At 42.9% G+C, this 16,277-nt stretch overlaps 1 protein-coding gene across 2 annotated transcripts; it reads left to right on the top strand.

Moving 5' to 3' along the window:
• Nucleotides 1-323: 323 nt before the first annotated feature.
• ACAT1 (acetyl-CoA acetyltransferase 1) lies at nucleotides 324-16,000 on the top strand. Of its 2 annotated transcripts, none has more exons than XM_080345738.1 (12): nucleotides 324-406; nucleotides 2,486-2,533; nucleotides 5,572-5,689; nucleotides 6,643-6,738; nucleotides 8,031-8,131; nucleotides 10,506-10,649; nucleotides 12,453-12,603; nucleotides 13,145-13,240; nucleotides 13,891-14,004; nucleotides 14,383-14,447; nucleotides 15,040-15,197; nucleotides 15,648-16,000. In XM_080345738.1, exons 1-12 carry the CDS (start codon nucleotides 356-358, stop codon nucleotides 15,766-15,768), a joined length of 1,263 nt encoding a protein of 420 aa, XP_080201864.1. In that variant the 5' UTR covers nucleotides 324-355; the 3' UTR covers nucleotides 15,769-16,000. The 2 variants fall into 2 exon arrangements, with proteins under 2 accessions (XP_080201864.1, XP_080201865.1); XM_080345739.1 differs by lacking the exon at nucleotides 324-406 and adding an exon at nucleotides 417-500.
• The last annotated feature ends 277 nt before the right edge of the window (nucleotides 16,001-16,277 follow it).

Genomic DNA, 16,277 nt, shown 5'->3' with positions numbered 1-16,277 from the left:
AGAGCCCCAGCTCAGAAACATTCCAGCACCTGCCTCCTCGCAGCGCTGGCAACCGCGCAGGGAATTTTTTTGACACGAGTTCCACACGCGGATAAATTCCTGTGTAGCTTTAGTGGGTTTATTTCAGCGCCACACCGTGAGACTGCGAGCGGCCGCGGACCAGCGGCCTCACCGCCGCAGTACGGGCACCGCCCGCTGACGCTACGGCCCGCCTTCCAGCCCAGCCAATGGCAGGATCGGAGTTGGCACCGCCTTCGTCCTCAGGACCAATGGGAGATGGGAGAGGTCGGCGTGTCGCCGTCTATAGGCCGAGGTGGGGGCGGCGGTGAAGGTGACGGGGTCGGCCGGCGGGAGCATGGCGGCGGCGACGATGAGGCTGGGCTGGCGGCGCCCGGAGCTGCTGCGGGTGAGGCGGGCGGCGCGGGGCGGCCCCAGCCCTTCCCCTCTCCCTCTCGGGGCAGCCGCCGCCCCGCCGCGGGGCCCGGAAAGACTTCGCCAAGGTCACACCCGCGTCTGCGCCGGGGAAGGCGGCGTCCCCCTCACCCACCTCACCCCGGCGGCGCGACGGGAGTGACCCCGGGATGGAGCGGAGTGAAGGGAGCGGGTCCCGGGATGGAACTGAGGGGAGGGAGCGGGTCCCGGGATGGAACTGAGGGGAGGGAGCGCGTCCCGGGCCGGCTCCTGTGGCGGGGGCAGCGGGGGCCGGTGTCCGCCGCGGCCTGCAGGCCCGCGCAGGCCGCGCCGCTCCGGAGCCGCCCAGTGGGTGAAGCGGCCGCCCCGCGCTGGGCCCGGCGGGACTTCTATCCCTTCAGCCGCGATCTTGAGAGCGGCCTTTCCCAGAGCCGCACAGCGGGCTGCCCAGGGCCCTCGCCCGGCTTCTCCGCTCCTTCCTTCGCAGTTCGCTGCCCTGCAGAGCCCCCGTGTCTGGCCGGTACCCGCCTCGGCTGTCAGGGCGAGCAGCAGCTCCGAAGGCTCCGCTGGCGGGGCTGGGGGGGCGGGTGGTGGGTGTGCAGCCCGGGTGCGCTCGGCGCGCTCGTCGGGAGGGCGGCGGGGAGGTGAGGGACTCGGGGAGGGCTTCTGCCTAAAGCGCCGCTGTGCGGGGCGGCACCGCTGGCTTTACTGGGGAGCCTGGAGCGCTGGGGATCCCGTCACTGTATAGAGAGCTGTCCCGGGGAGAGAAGGGCAGGTCCCGTCACTGTATAGAGAGCTGTCCCGGGGAGAGAAGGGCAGGTAAAGCATCTGCACTGCACTGGACTGTGTCTGTATTGCCATAGCAAAGGTGCAGGTTGTTTTTCACCAGCTACAGAAGCGTGGATTTATTTATTTATTTATTTATTTAGTCTGTAATTGACATAGAGCAAGAACACTACTAGCAGATGCCTGTTACACTTAGAAAGTTGTCTGGTTTGTCCAATTTACTGCAAAATTGAACTTCAGGTGTTGTCCAGTAAGGACATGTTACTTTGCTAGGGGTTTGGTTGATTTTGACACTAACCCTTGAAAACCCTACTACTAGAGCCCTGCAGGGAGAAGTTTAATTTAAAACTCTCTGCTGGCTATTACAAATCAGGCTGGGGAAAAAAAAAAAAAAAAAAGACAAATTAAAAAAAAACAACCCATGCATTTTGTTAGTTGAAGGTTGTAAAATGAAGAAAGAAACAGACTAAATTTTCATATTGTAGACATAATACTAGAAGGCATTATTTGATTTATAAAACTGATGGTGGTTTTGTGGCATCCTTAAGTAGTTACTTGTAATTAGTATTTATTTAGCTGTCATTCAATAGCAACCAGAAGTCTCCAGTGTGCTGAAATGTTGTTTAAGGAAGTGGCTTAAACCACTAATTGAAAAATCATTCTGTTAGTGTTTGAAACAATCCCTACAGGTGTATTTTTGTTTCTTTACACTGCTTAATTAGATGAAGCTAGTAGTTGGTGAATTAGCCTCCTCAGGTGCTACCTTTTACTTTTCTTGGTTTTGTTTTATTATAATCTTTTGTTGTAGCATTCTGAATTCATTATTCCCATTTTTCTTCATGAAATGCCAATGAAATGAAGCTGTAGAGGCAAATTGCCACAGTTTAAAAAGCAGTGAAGTTAATGGTAGGAATGAACGAACCAAAGTCCAGAGAAGCAGACAGAGGGACTGGTAAACTTTTTCAAGTTAGCACAACTCACTGCCTGGTTTAGACATAGCTTATATGTGTATGTAACAGACCTGGCCAAAAGGAATTGGTTTTTGTTTCTAAAGGAGCACCTGTTTATTTTTCAGAAAATACTTTGTCACAAATGTTATGGTGAGGCTGTGTACTAGACTACACTTTATTACAAGGCATTTTATGATTTTTAATTTAATACTTTTCCAGTGTTTCTTAGATTATTATTTTTTTTTTTAAGTACTGGCTAATATGAAAATGGTGCATTACTGAAATGTTGTGTCATTGGCTTTCTTGATATGGAATTTTGAGGACTTTCTTATTTTCAGGCTTTGAAGTGTACAAGCCGTGGCTATGCCTCACAACGTACTCTAAATGTAAGTATAAAGCACCATCTGACTGCAGTAAATCACCATTTAAAATTTGTTTCCTTAATCACTGGAGCTTTTTAAAAAGTTATCACAAAAAATCTGCATTGAAGACAGTGTTACTTGTGCTCAAATCACACCTTACTGCAAAATCTGGAATAAAAGTCAAATTTCCTTTTTTCCATTGCTTTGCTAATTGTTTCAGTAGTGTGGGACAAAATCCGTTAGAATTGTGTCAGCTAACTTAAGCTCAATGCAACTATCTACCCATTTTTGGAAAAATACAGCTGATGCCAACTAATCTCTTTGAGGTTATTTGTATGTTATGCTGCAACTTGTTACAACATAAGAGATGAGGACAAGTATGTTATTGTTATTGAAGTCAATCATGATGAAGAAAGAGTTACAGAAACACACACACACCTTCTTACTGTTAAACAAGTATAATTTGTCTTTATTTTTTCCTAGTGTTTTCTTTCTTTGCTTGTCTCTCTAAATAAAGAACTCATGGTGAGACCCCGTAAGCTTTTGCATGTGACTTCCACTGAAACAGCACAGTTGGAGGTATTCCTTGCTGCTTTTCAGTAGCTGGCAGGGGCAGCCCAAGGTCTGAAATGTGCATCTTTTTGGTGCCAAGTCCTCATGCTACTCTCGCAGGGTTAGCAAGTGGATATGTTGAAGTCACACTAAAGTTGAAGCAAAATAAGGGTAAATCTGGTTTGAGGGGCTACTAAGTATATTGCTGAATGTCACACCGTGGCTTAAAGCTACTGCTTACGTGTTACACTGGGACCCAGGCTTCAAACTATCTCCAGGGATGGAGCCTCCACAGCCTCTCCAATGCTCTGTCACGCTCACAGTGAACAGTGTTTCCCCATGTTCAGAGGGAACCTCCTGTGTGTCAGTTTGTGCCTGTATGCAACTCTGCTCCTGTCACTGTCACCCCCACAGAAAAGGATCTGGCTTTGTCCTTTTTGCACCCTCCCTTCAGGTATTAATATACATTGAGGAGATCCCTGTGAGCCTTGTCTTCTCCGGGTTGAACAGTCCCAGCTCTCTCAGCCTTTTCTCATATGTCAGATGTTCCAGTCCCTTCACCATCTTCATGACTCTTTGCTGGACTGTCTCCAGTAACCCCGTGTCTCTCTTGTACTGGGAACCCCCGCACAGGACACACCATACTGGTGCTGAGCAGAGGGGAAGGATCCTCTCCCTCGACCTGCTGGCAGTGCTCTGCCTAATGCAGCCCAGGACACCATCAGCCACCTTTGCTGCAGGAGCCCATTGCTGGCTCATGGTCAACCTGTTGTCTGCCAGGATCCCCAGGTCCTTTTCTGCCAAGTGGATTTCCAGCTGGCTTTTCCCCAGCATGTCCTGGGCTTATTCTTCCTGAGGTGTGGGACTTTGTACTTTTCCTTGTTGAACTTCATGAGGTTCCTGTCAGCCCATTTCTCCAGCCTGTTGAGGTCCCTCTGGTTGGCAGCACAACCCCCTGGTGTATCAGCCACTCCTCCCAGTTTGGTGTCACCTGCAAACCTGCTGAGGGTATGCTGCACCATCATCCAGATCATTAATGATGTTGAACAGGAGTGGACCCAGTCTTGACCCCTGGCCTCCAACCAGACGTTGTGTCACGGATCACCTCCTTCTGGGCCTGGCCATTCAGCCAGTTTTCACTGCACCTCACTGCTTCCTTCTCCAGCCTGTAGTTCATCAGCTTCTGGATGAGGATCTTACAGTAGACAATGTCCACTGCTGTCTCCTCGCCTATCAAACCAGTCATTTCACAGTAGAAGGTTATTTGAGCATAACTTCCCATTAACGAGTCTATGCTGATGACTTCTGATAATTTTCTTGTTCATGTTCCTAGAAATGGTTTTCAGGATTAGTTGTTTCATCACTTTGCCAGGGATCAAGGTGAGGCTTACTGGCCTGTGGTTCCCTGGATCCTCCTTCTTGCCCTTCTTGAAGACAGGAATGACACTTGCTTTCCTGCAGTCTTCAGGCACCTCTCACAGTTACCATGACCATTCCAAGATTATTGAGAGTGACCTTAAAAGACATCAGCCTGCTCCCTTAGCACTTGTGGGTGCATCCAAGCAGAGCCCATGGATTTATGGATGTCCAGTTTGCTGAAGTGTTCCCTGAACTCATCTTCTTTCCCTAGGGTACATCTTCCTTGCTTCAGCGTTCCCCCTGCTCTTTGGGGCCTGGGATTCCAGAAGGCCAGTTGTCTTAGTGAAGACTGAGGCTGAGAAGGCATTCAGTACCTCAGCCTTTTCCATGTCCTGTGTCACCAGGTCCTCTGCCTCATTCAGCATCAGGCCCACATTTTTTCTTGACTTCCCTTTGCCTTCTAGGTGCTTATGGAAACCCTTCCTGTTGCCTTTGACATCCCTCGCTAGATTCCATTCCAATTGGATTTGGGCTTTCAAAACCTTGTCCTTGCATGCTTGAGCAGTCTCACAGGTTCCCTGCCACAAGCTTCTGGATGCTTCCTTTTAGTGTATGAGTTTGTGTCATCTGTGCAGACCTCCTGGCATTTTTGCTTGACTTATTGCTTGTAGGAATGGGTTGCTCTTGAGCTTAGAAGGGGTAATCCTTGAACATTAACCACCTTTCTTTGACTCGCCCTTTACTCACGGACCTTCGAGACTCTTGCAAGCATCATCCTTGCCAAGGCTGAGCTCAGTGCACTCCAGCTGTTACGCCACACAAAGGGCAACCCCCCTGCTCCTTGTCTTCTTGGCCTGTCTTCCCCAAAGAGCCTGTATCCCTCCATGGCAGCACTCCAGCCACGGGAGCCATCCCGCTACAGCTCTGTGATCCCAAGATTGTAGTCCTGCAACCACACACCAATCTCTAATTATCTATGTTTATTCCCCATGCTGTATACATTAAAGATTATTTTAGTGCTCTGAAACACTTGCAGGATAAAAGGGAAGCTGGGACATGAATGAAAGAGTGAAAGTGGATTTTAAAAATACTGGTATATCTGCGCATATATGAGAGAGACTGTGACTTTTACTCCATGCTTCTCATCTTAGGAGGTGGTGATAGCAAGTGCTGTGAGGACACCGATTGGATCTTTCCAAGGATCTCTTTCGTCATTGCCAGCCACTAAACTTGGTTCCATTGCAATTAAGGGAGCAATTGACAGAGCAGGTATATGGAAATGCTTTTTCTGTGGCAAAGAAAGCCTCAAGTGGCTCAGAACAGTATCAATCTGTGCATTCTCTTTTTAAGTTGTTTGGTAAACAAAAGGTTCTGGATTTTTTTTCCTTCTGTGGCACTCTGAAGTCTTTATCCACAAATGATATTTATTTAAAGTTGACTGCTGGGCTTTGTTTCAATCTGAATTAAGTGGTGCTTCTAGGAGCAGATAATTACTTAAGGATATCTATGCTAATCCAAATCCAACTGAGTGTGCTAATTATTTGTCTGAGGTGGAGTTTTACAACACACCTAAGCTGATGCAAAGGCTACTTGCTGCTGATACCAGTGGCCCATCCTTTCCCTGCCCATGTTTTACATGAGCACTTAAGCTTGTAGGGCAACCTTGTGAGTTTATTCGTGGATCCAAATCAGCAAAAAAGACCTTTTGGAGGGAGAGAAGGGTTAGTTTTCTCCAAATTTGGCTTCTTGAAACAATATATTAGAAGAACTTGAACACCATATTTGTTGCAGGAGATACAGTGGGAGAGCAGGCCTGTTCTGTTTGGTGGCTGCTGGCTGTGGCCTTGGCTCAGCCCTGTTCAACAAACAAACAAAACACTTTCTTTGGACATACTTCTGGCAGGTAGAAAATTTTGAGCATTTAAGCATCCATATAAATTAAGCTGCTCAGGTGACTAGTGAGGCTTAGAAATGTTTGCTTTAGTTAGTTAACTGTAACTTGTTCTGCAGGGTGACGGGGGGCTTACCAGCTCACCATGTTCCATGAATATGAGGATAGAGATCTAGGATGCACCGAGCAGCAACCTGTGCGCTGCTTTTAGCACACAGGTTGGGCATGTCTTTCAGCAGCCTTTGATAGAAAACTTCAATGGGAAAGTTTGTACAGGGGAGTTACATCTTCTCTGCAAAGAATCCCGAATCAAAACAAGTTTGTTTTATAGGTATCCCTGCAGAAGAAGTGAAAGAAGCGTATATGGGTAATGTCTTGCAGGCTGGACAAGGACAAGCTCCAGCAAGACAAGCAGTCCTGGGTGCAGGTATTCATTCTCTTGATACGGGGGCTAAAGGTTTTCTGTCTTCATGTAGACAGTGTAGATTGTGCTATGAGTTAAAGCAGAGTGATACCTGGCCTTTTGTCAAGATATTCTGTGTATGCTTCTTCTCTGTGATGGGTGAAGTTGTGTGTTGTACTCACCTAAGTGGGCCTAACTGTGTGTCTTCAGGAATCAATTATCGTATGCACAATGAATGTTACTGCCTACGGTGTTTGCAGAGCCTGGAGAAGACAATATTGGAGACCAGGCTGTTACTTCCAGAGCACTTAGTGCTAATGATGGATGCTGTTCTTCGAATCTTTCTTGAAACAGATGTTTTTCTTCAGTGTATCGTTACTCTTAAACCTTATGGGATAAGGGGTCAGTGGGTCTCCTTGAACTGCAGATAAGAGTATGTCAGTGCACTCATCTTCCTGCGAAGTCTGGAGCTGTCACCGGAAGGATTTGCTCTATAATGTTAACAGCAGCACAAATGTGCAAGAATTAGTTTCCTCTCTCTTTTGCTGTGGGGGTGGGATTCCGTACCTTAGCATGACTCTAGGAAAATCTGTGGGTCGGGGAAGAACTGATACTTTCTTGGCTCTGTCCCTGTACTTATCTGAAAGAGAAGGACCTGCTTCCATGTGAGGCAAAGGGATGAATATGGCTCTTTTCTTTCTCCTGGCTGGTTTCCCCATCTCACTGCTGGTGTGGAGGTGATGTGCTGGCAGCAGAGCCCTAACACAAAAGCCTGTGGCAGAGGCAGTGCTGCAGCGGGCTTCAGCCAGCCTGCTCACAGCAGAGCCCAAAGCTGTTCCCGTGAACGCTCAGTAACAGCAGTAACTCAATAATAACCCTGTGAACGGCACTGACAGTCAGCACTTTTGTTCTTGTACAGTATTGTGTGTGTTTGGAGTCCCTGTACTTCTTGAGTCTGTCTTGCTGCCAGTCGCTAAGTTCTACAGCTCATTTATGCTTTTGCAGTCTCGAGTGCTTCTTAGAGGCAGGGACTGGGGTGTCAGGAGCTGGAATAGTTCTGGAGTCGCTTCCCTGATCTGCTCTCTCTGATTTTCACTTGCTTGTTTCCTTATCATGAGTCTCTTGTTGGAAGAGGAGAAAACAACAAGGACAGTAAATGGGGTTGAGGGCAGATAAATTATCCTGGCAGGCTAACTAGTGCAAAGTGGACGCCCTGGCTTAGGTAAAAATTGGTCCTCTACTAAATATTGCTGAGACACCTAAAGTTTGAGTCTGCCCTTTAAATAATACAATTTTGTACAACTTCTTTGACTCAGGTCTGCCGATCCGCACTCCTTGTACAACTGTCAATAAGGTCTGTGCTTCAGGAATGAAATCGATCTTGATGGCAGCACAAAGCCTGATGTGTGGGAGTCAGGTATGTGAATTTTATTGCTGTTTTATGGAAAAAAACCCCACACACAACTAATGTTGTAGATCTTGTCCTACTAATGGCTTGCTCTCTGATTTGGGACTGTGTTATGACTTGAGATAATAAGCTAATTAGGGAAGTTTACTTTTGCTTATGCAGCCTTAATGTTATAGTCACTTAAGTGTGTTTTGGTTTAAAACAGAAAAAAAAAAGTAAGTTAAGAAATTGTCAGATGTATTTTTAAAGGTGGATTTTTTTCTTCTGTATTTACACCCTCTCCCTACTGCTCTTCTCTCACCCCCCAAAAATAATTAAGGGGATTTTCAAGCTTTCTGGTTTGAAAAAAATGAAGAAATGTTTATAGACTCCGTTTTTGATGAAACAAATTTAATTTTGACCTTCAGACACTTGAATGGATTAAAGCAATATTGTTTCCAAGTACACTAATGTTGTTTCAGGCTTTTTTTTTGTTTCAGAATATATACTGCTGAATAAGCATTTTCATTTAAGAACTTGATGGACGGGAATTGCTAGTCTCTGTCAACTGTGTTCTGAGATTATGTGATAAGGAAAAATAGTATCACTTGATGGGAAGATGGGAGAATACACTGTTCAGCAAGCCGTTAAATGCTGTGCAGCTGGGCGAAGTGTGAATGTGAAGAAAGGCATTTCAATTTTGTTTTTAATTCCATACTCTGAGTATTTTGGCAACATCTCCCCTTCTCTGAAGTGAAAATATCGTCGGTTCAATATGTAAGTGGCTCATTAGTGAGAAAAGTACTTACTATCTTGTTTTTTATCTGAACAAAGGTAAAATATTTAAGTTTTTTCTGTCCCTTCTCTGAAAATAGCAGTGTAGCTGAGTTAAGCAACCACTTACTACTTTGGCCTTGCTGTGCAGAGCGCAGTACTTTGTCCAGCACTTACTGAAGTTGGTGGAAGTTTTGTTGCTGGACTTTCAACCAGGCCCAGCGTGTCTGTGTAAACAGCTACATTTGGATTTAGTAATACACATCCAGTGCCTTTGTGAGGGTGGTTGTGTGTGTGGTTGGTTTGGCAGGTGCAGGCCACGAGCTCTGAAGAGAACGGGAGGTTTCAGCTGAGCTATCATACGTGCTGTGCTGCCAGTCTCAGCAAAAGCAGTGACTCAGCCAGTTACTGGTCCTTTAGAGCTATACATGATGGGGATTTTTGGTATTTGTTTTTCCTGGCTGCAGGCTGTGAAGTATCTGTGATATGAAAGTCAGTGATGGTTCCCAGTGGCTTGAGTCAGTGTACATCATCATATAAACAATTTTATTAACTCTGTCTCCAAGTCTTTCACTTTATGGAATTGAAATGCCAGGGACTCTTGTTCCTCTGATCTCTTGCTGCTTCCATATGTCAGCTGCCTTTCTCATTTATCTGCCTTTCCTGTTTGTTTCCAGCCTTCTTTCTTTATTATTTCATGTCACTGTTTGTAGATCTAGCTCATAATCTATTCTGAACCAAAACATTATTTCTCTGCGTCTTGATTTAAAGAAACCAAAAAAAGCTTTCATTTTTGTCTTATTGCTGTTTTGATATAAAATATTTTTGTGTTTATATTAACAGCACTATTGAACTCTTCAAGACTCACACTGCTGTGTTTGTATTTTTCTTACATTTATCTGTATTTCAAATGTGCCGTTAAACACAGATATGGCCGTTTTTCACATCCTGACATCCTAGGGACTTTGGGGGGTATAGTCTGATGAACAGCAGATATACATATGGTCCTTATAGCTTTCCTGTTTGTAGGTTTTCTGTTTGTTTTGTCTCAGTTTACAAAGTACCTGTAATGATTCAGCTTAGTTCAGGTTCACTAATCATTAACACCTCCTTTTTTTTAGCTGGCCTTTTCAGATGATAAAACCATACTATAAGTCATCTCTCTTTACATAGTGAGATGAAACAATAATATGTAAAATTGCAGGTACTTGTAAACCTCTGTCTCGTATTGGTCTCTTACATTCTGACTGTTGCTTGTTCCATAGGAATATGGAGCTGCTAATGAAGAACAAAAATGAGAAATTTACAGAAAAAGACTATTTGAAGTAAAATTTATGATTTGATCTAGGAAGTTTTTGAAGTAGAAGTGCAAGAGACTGACATGGCTCTTGCAGCTTTCTAAAATTACATGTGAGAGAAAAGTCCAGTTGTTCTGTTGGGGTGGATTCTTCAGCTGTTGTTCCTGCTGCTTGCTTTTTAAATTCATTAAGTTGTTTGGGTTTTTTTTTTTTCCTCTAAGACTCCTCAGAAATAGAAGGCGTCCACACTTAAGCTTTTGCTAATATTTGTTCCTACAAGAAGTCTTAGCACACTGCATTATTTATAATTTTAACTTGTTCCCTTTGAGCAGGATGTAATGGTTGCAGGAGGAATGGAGAGCATGTCTAATGTACCCTACACAATGAGCAGAGGATCAACACCTTATGGAGGAGTAAAGCTAGAAGACCTGATAGTAAAAGATGGGCTCACGGATGCTTATAACCACATCCATATGGTAAATATTCCTGCACAGTACTAAAATATCAACCATAGATCAGGTGCAGCTTTGAGGAGCTTGCTTACAATTATTATGAAACTGCTTCATCAAGAAAACCTAGAAATGAAGAATAACATTAATGGAGGAGGAAAAAGTCTTCCATTTCCAGACTTCCTGTAGTAACTGTAATGGAGGAGCTAGACAGAAAACAAAACAGAGCAGCGAATAATGCGGTAATATTTATCTGTCTCTGATAGATAAAGTCTGACTAACCTAGAACAGGGATTTTTAAAAAAATCAAAATCTACCATTGATAGATGACTGTTGCTGTCTCTGTGGGACAGAGCAATCAAGTCACTTGGCGTGTCTGAGGGTCCTTGCTCTGTACGGTTCAGCAGGCTGTCGTGTTTATTCTCCCTCCCCCAATGTACATACCTCATATCTTTTGGAAGGATTGTGTCAGCTGATATGCTTTTTCATCAGCATGGTAACTTAATCGGAACAAACTACTGCAAACTTATTGAACTAAAAATTGCAAACTTAAGATGGGTTTGGAAAACAACTGGTATGAAGATAGTGGAGAACAAGCCTCAGGGAAGAACAGCTTGAAAAGAAAATTGCTACTTTCAGTTTACCAGTGTTTCTGACCTTCACCTGTGGTAATTCACAACTGTAGGGTATTATCGATTGGTCAGTTAGTGCTCTTGCTGCTGTGCAGGAAAACAGATCATGAAGAGTATTCTTCTGCCATCTGTGTATTGGTACAGACCTCACTGCTTCTCTGTGTGATTTATTACTTCTGCTTAGGCTGGTGGTTGAAATCCACTCCCACATTTCAGCTAAAATAGATTTTGATTGTGAGGATTTTTATTAAAATGTGAATAGTGGCTTTTCTAGTTCCTGTATGTGGGGGGAAAACTCCAGGAGCTGGTTATCATACCCACAGTTTTAATATTCTGGGGCAATATGTCAGAGCCTTTTGTCTTCACTGTAGCAGCTGTAGGTTGTTGCTCGGAAAAACTTAATGGTCTGTATGGGAATATACAGGAAGGTCCATCTGATTAAATTCTTGAACTGCATAGAAGAAAACTTTCTGTTTGAAGAGCTGGAAGAACACAGTACTGAGGGGTTTTGTGTTGATTCATTGAGTTTTCTGAAGAAATGAGAGGTGTAACAAAAGCTGTTTGAGAACATGTCTTTCAGGTTGACTAAAAGACTATCTTTTTTTTCTTTTTTTGCTACTAGATATTTAGACAGTGTTGGTAATGAACTGTGATTGTATAATTATGATTGACCTATATATAAAATGATTTGTTTTATTCTACTTATTTAATTCCAGAAAAAAGGTAGACATACTTGTACAGTTTTAGAGTATCAGATCCTGAAGGCTGAGAAAACCCCGTGCGTTGACCTGTTCTTGTAACCTTTGGAACAGACAAGCTAGTAGTGGAAGGAAAACACTAGTAAGATGATGTGAACAGGCTGTTCTGGGGCTGAACAATAATCTCCAGTCTCTGGAGACTTCAGCCCTAAGCACTTTAAAACTGACTTTTGTGTGCAGTTTTTAATTGAAAAGAAAAGCCTTGTAAGGAGAAGCTCCTTCTTGGCTTTAATAATCTAGATCCAGAAAACATTTGCTAAATCTGAAGTTCATATTCCAAAACTGTAAGTTACTGTTTGATCATCGCTGTGTAAGTTAGAAATGGACACCAAATATTATTCACATGCAATTCTGGAAATCTGCTGGATGAGTTTTTTCAGTTACATTTCTAGTTCACATTTCCAGAGATACCAAACCTAACGTGCCTGGTTTTCTCCAAGGGCAACTGTGCTGAGAATACTGCGAAGAAGTTCACTATTTCACGAGAGGAACAAGACACTTACGCCATAGGCTCTTACACGAAGAGCAAAACAGCCTGGGAGGCAGGAATATTGACAAATGAAATAGTTCCTGTCACTATTTCAAAAAAAGGTATTACGGAAAGGTGGGATAAAATGAGTTGTGCTTCTCATTGACAGCTGTAACGTTGTCTGTGGTTAGTGCAGTTTTGTTGAAACATGCAAATCTCAGGGACACTCATTTTAGATTAGCTAAGAATTTTCTGCTATAGGCACTGACCTGTGGTCTGTGTGGGTGTTTATTTTTAATTAATTTTTATTTTTATTTAATGATACACACCATCTCTTCTTTTTATGTAAGTGAAAGACCGTTGAATTTAGCTAGTGTCTCTCAAAGATGTTGGTATTTTACTTTTCCTATTAATTACCGTACAGAAATGTTCTTTGTCCCTTCAGCCACCACGAAGTATAAATGGATTTGTTGTGAATAAATTGGATGAAGAACTAATTTTTTTACGTTTTCATAAGCACGTTTCTTGACATGCGTTTTTCAATGTTTACATTTTTTACTGAATTAAGTTGTTTAAATAAGGCAGCATTTAGTCTAAGGACTGTGTTAGAATGTCTTAAGGACGTACTGTTCTATAAAATACTAAATGAAATCTGAATTTCAGGAAAGCCAGATGTAGAAGTGAAAGAAGATGAAGAATACAAACGTGTTGATTTTAGTAAAGTTCCAAAGCTGAAAACTGTCTTCCAGAAAGAAAATGGTAAGTACTGTTAAATGATCTGCTTAATTTCCTACCAAGCGCAGGGTTCCTTTGTTATACTGTTCACAAGAGCCTGAATTCCCAACAGCCGCCCATTGAGGTTTAGGTGTCTGCCAAGATAAAGAAACATGCTTCAGCACAGTGTGAACAGGCTGGGATTAAAAGGTGGGCCAAGAACTTCAACCAGTGGAAACCTCTGTTGTGGATCTTTACTTTAAACAGACTGAAATGGGTTGGTTTCAGTTTAGCTATTGCCTTGGTCTCCAGTAAGCATACGCTCTTGTTTCAGTGGGAGCCGGAGTGAAATGAGTCTGTAATTGATGAATCTTTCTGGCTAAATGGAAGTTGCTGCTCATTTGCAGCATTTGAGTGGGAATTCTGTGTTGATGCCAACAACGCGGCTGGTGTGGAAAGTGTGATCTAAACGGCCACTTAGATAAAGTTACGAGTTCATGTGATTGCACTTGTTTGATCAAGCAGATTAAAAAAAAAGCAAAGCAAAAGACTGATGTGTAGTTAAGTCAGTGCAACAGGTATCACCGTGTTGTTGAGACACGGGCCTAAGGTAAACAAAAATAAATTATAACTGGCCTATACTGGAGCTGTATCGCACTTTCCCCTCTGTTTACACAAGGCTTTGCTTTTTCTAGGAACAGTGACAGCTGCTAATGCCAGTACTCTGAACGATGGAGCAGCTGCTTTGGTGCTGATGACGACAGAGGCCGCCAAGAGGCTGAAAGTCAAACCATTGGCACGGATAGTAGGTAAGAGTTTTATTTTCTTATGTTTGAGCGCGGTCCTGGCATATACTCCTGCTGGGTGCTCTCAGACTGGGATCCTGTTGGGCTGGTTACCTGACATTTGTGGGACAGAAACGGTGGCTGCATCTTCTCAACACAGTCCTTGAAAGTTCAAGTGTTGTTCCAGCTGGCTTTTCATCATAAAGGGTTTTCTATATGGAGTAACATTAAAAATCAAAAAATGTTATTATGTGCCTCACTTAAGGCACTAAACTTTAGATGTATGTATCTCATGGACCATTATATTCAGAGTTTTTCTATCTTGGCTGGGTTTGCTGCTTGCACAAAAAAAAAATCATGTAAAAACAAAAGGTCTTTAAAGAGCTTTTGTGATTCTTGCAGCTTTTGCAGATGCTGCTGTTGATCCCATTGACTTCCCAATTGCACCTGCACATGCTGTTCCCAAGGTAGGAATTAAACTTTTTTGACTAGGACTGGATTCTTGGTTCATCCCTCAGCTGATCTTCCTGTAATTAGGATGAAAATTGCAATTACATCATAAATACAAAGAAACGTTTTTCAGATGATCAAGACTAGAATGCAGATTTTTCAGAGTAGCAAATTTTTCTCACCTATTTTGAAGGAGAATATTGTTTTATCCTGCTTTCGCCAAATTTAGGCTTGTTTACACTTTTGAAACTTTGCAGCCAGTATGGCTAAAAGGCAAGATAACTACGGTTATACACCTATAGACTAGTTCAGGAAGGAATTGAACACAAGCGCATGGCGTAGGTCAGTGCTGTATCAATTCAAATGTACTGACTGTAGCAGCGACCTTAGTATAAGTAAGTGTGATGGAAATGTGTTCCTGCCATAGGGTTCTGTCCAGTTCTTCGTTCGTGAAAATTCAAGTTTGTGCTTCAGTCCCTCAGTTTGGCTTTTTTCCATCTGACAAAAAGGTTCCGAAATGTGAACTTGAGTCAGACTACGGGCAGCCTGAGTCACCGACTTCAAACTAGACCTGATTTTACATGGTAGTATTTTTACTATTGTTTCTAGATTCTAAGTGAGGCAGGCATTAAAAAAGAAGATATTGCAATGTGGGAGATCAACGAAGCGTTCAGCGTTGTGGTGCTGGCCAATATTAAAATGCTGGGTATCGACCCACAAAAGGTGAACATTCACGGAGGCGCCGTCTCTCTTGGACATCCCATAGGGTGAGTAATATCAGCCCTGGTTTTCATTCTGCACAGAGGTGTTGCTTTCCAGACATACTGCTGACACATTTACCTGTATTCTCAAATTAACTGGAAGTAGGAAGGGTAATAGAAACTTGCTATCAAGTACATAGCGACTTAATTCAGGTGTTAAATTTTGGGTACCTTGAAAAGAGCATGATCCCATTTTTTTTCTTCACAGTTACCACCTATTTTTATAAAGAGCTTGCTTGCTACCATAGCAATATGGATTTATGAAATATTAAAACCAAATCACAGAATAAACACTAAAAATTAAATGTAGATTAAAGGATGGGTTTGGTCTTTTTGTTTGTTGGTGTTTTTTCCCCCTCCAGTGAATCAGTACAATATTCTGCCAACTATCCTGTGTGGGTCAAATTATGAATTTCCTTAAACTAAACTATATCCATTTTTTTTTCTTTTATTTAGAATGTCTGGAGCAAGAATCGTTGCTCACATGGCTCATGCATTGAAACAAGGACAATATGGTCTTGCAGGAATTTGCAATGGAGGAGGAGGTGCTTCCGCAATATTGATAGAGAAGTTGTAGGTCCAAAGGGTGTTGGAAACAGCCTTAAACACCCTCTGATCCAAAGGGAGTGGTACCTGTTACATCTTATTTATCAAATAAGTGGATGAATTCCTTAACTGTATTCTAAAATTTCTCAACACATCATTGATTATTACTACAGACAATAGGTTGACTTGGTGCGAATTTTTGTACAGTACAAATAAAAAATGTCAAATTATGGTAAGGTCTTGATACCTGACAATAAAGAATGTTTGTCAACTGTGCTTCCTCTGTCACTGATGATGAAATTAATTATTTTGGTAACTCACTTGCTAGTAGAAGGAGGTAGTTTTGTGGCTTAATTTTCCTAATTACGAAGTGATTTTCACAGAAAAAATAACTTGACTCAGAGGCTGTTTTTTCTGCTGTTGTGCACCTCTAAGCCTGGTCAGATGCAGAAAGGAGCCCCTGCCTTGGGGTGTAGTACCCAAGTAAACTAGAAGAGGGGAGGCAGGAAAATACTCTCACCAAAGCCTCGAACAAGATTC

This window comes from Nesoenas mayeri (assembly GCF_963082525.1).
Source record: "Nesoenas mayeri genome assembly, chromosome: 1".
NCBI lineage: Eukaryota > Metazoa > Chordata > Aves > Columbiformes > Columbidae > Nesoenas > Nesoenas mayeri.
Note: the sequence above shows the minus strand (reverse complement) of the source record. Positions and strands in the feature narration are given on the sequence as shown.

Coding starts and splice junctions, on each gene's coding strand:
- ACAT1 (XM_080345738.1), top strand. CDS start 356: ATGGCGGCGGCGACGATGAGGCTGGGCTGGCGGCGCCCGGAGCTGCTG. Junction 8,132..10,505: donor GCCTGATGTGTGGGAGTCAG/GTATGTGAATTT, acceptor CCCTTTGAGCAG/GATGTAATGGTTGCAGGAGG. Junction 10,650..12,452: donor CTTATAACCACATCCATATG/GTAAATATTCCT, acceptor GTTTTCTCCAAG/GGCAACTGTGCTGAGAATAC.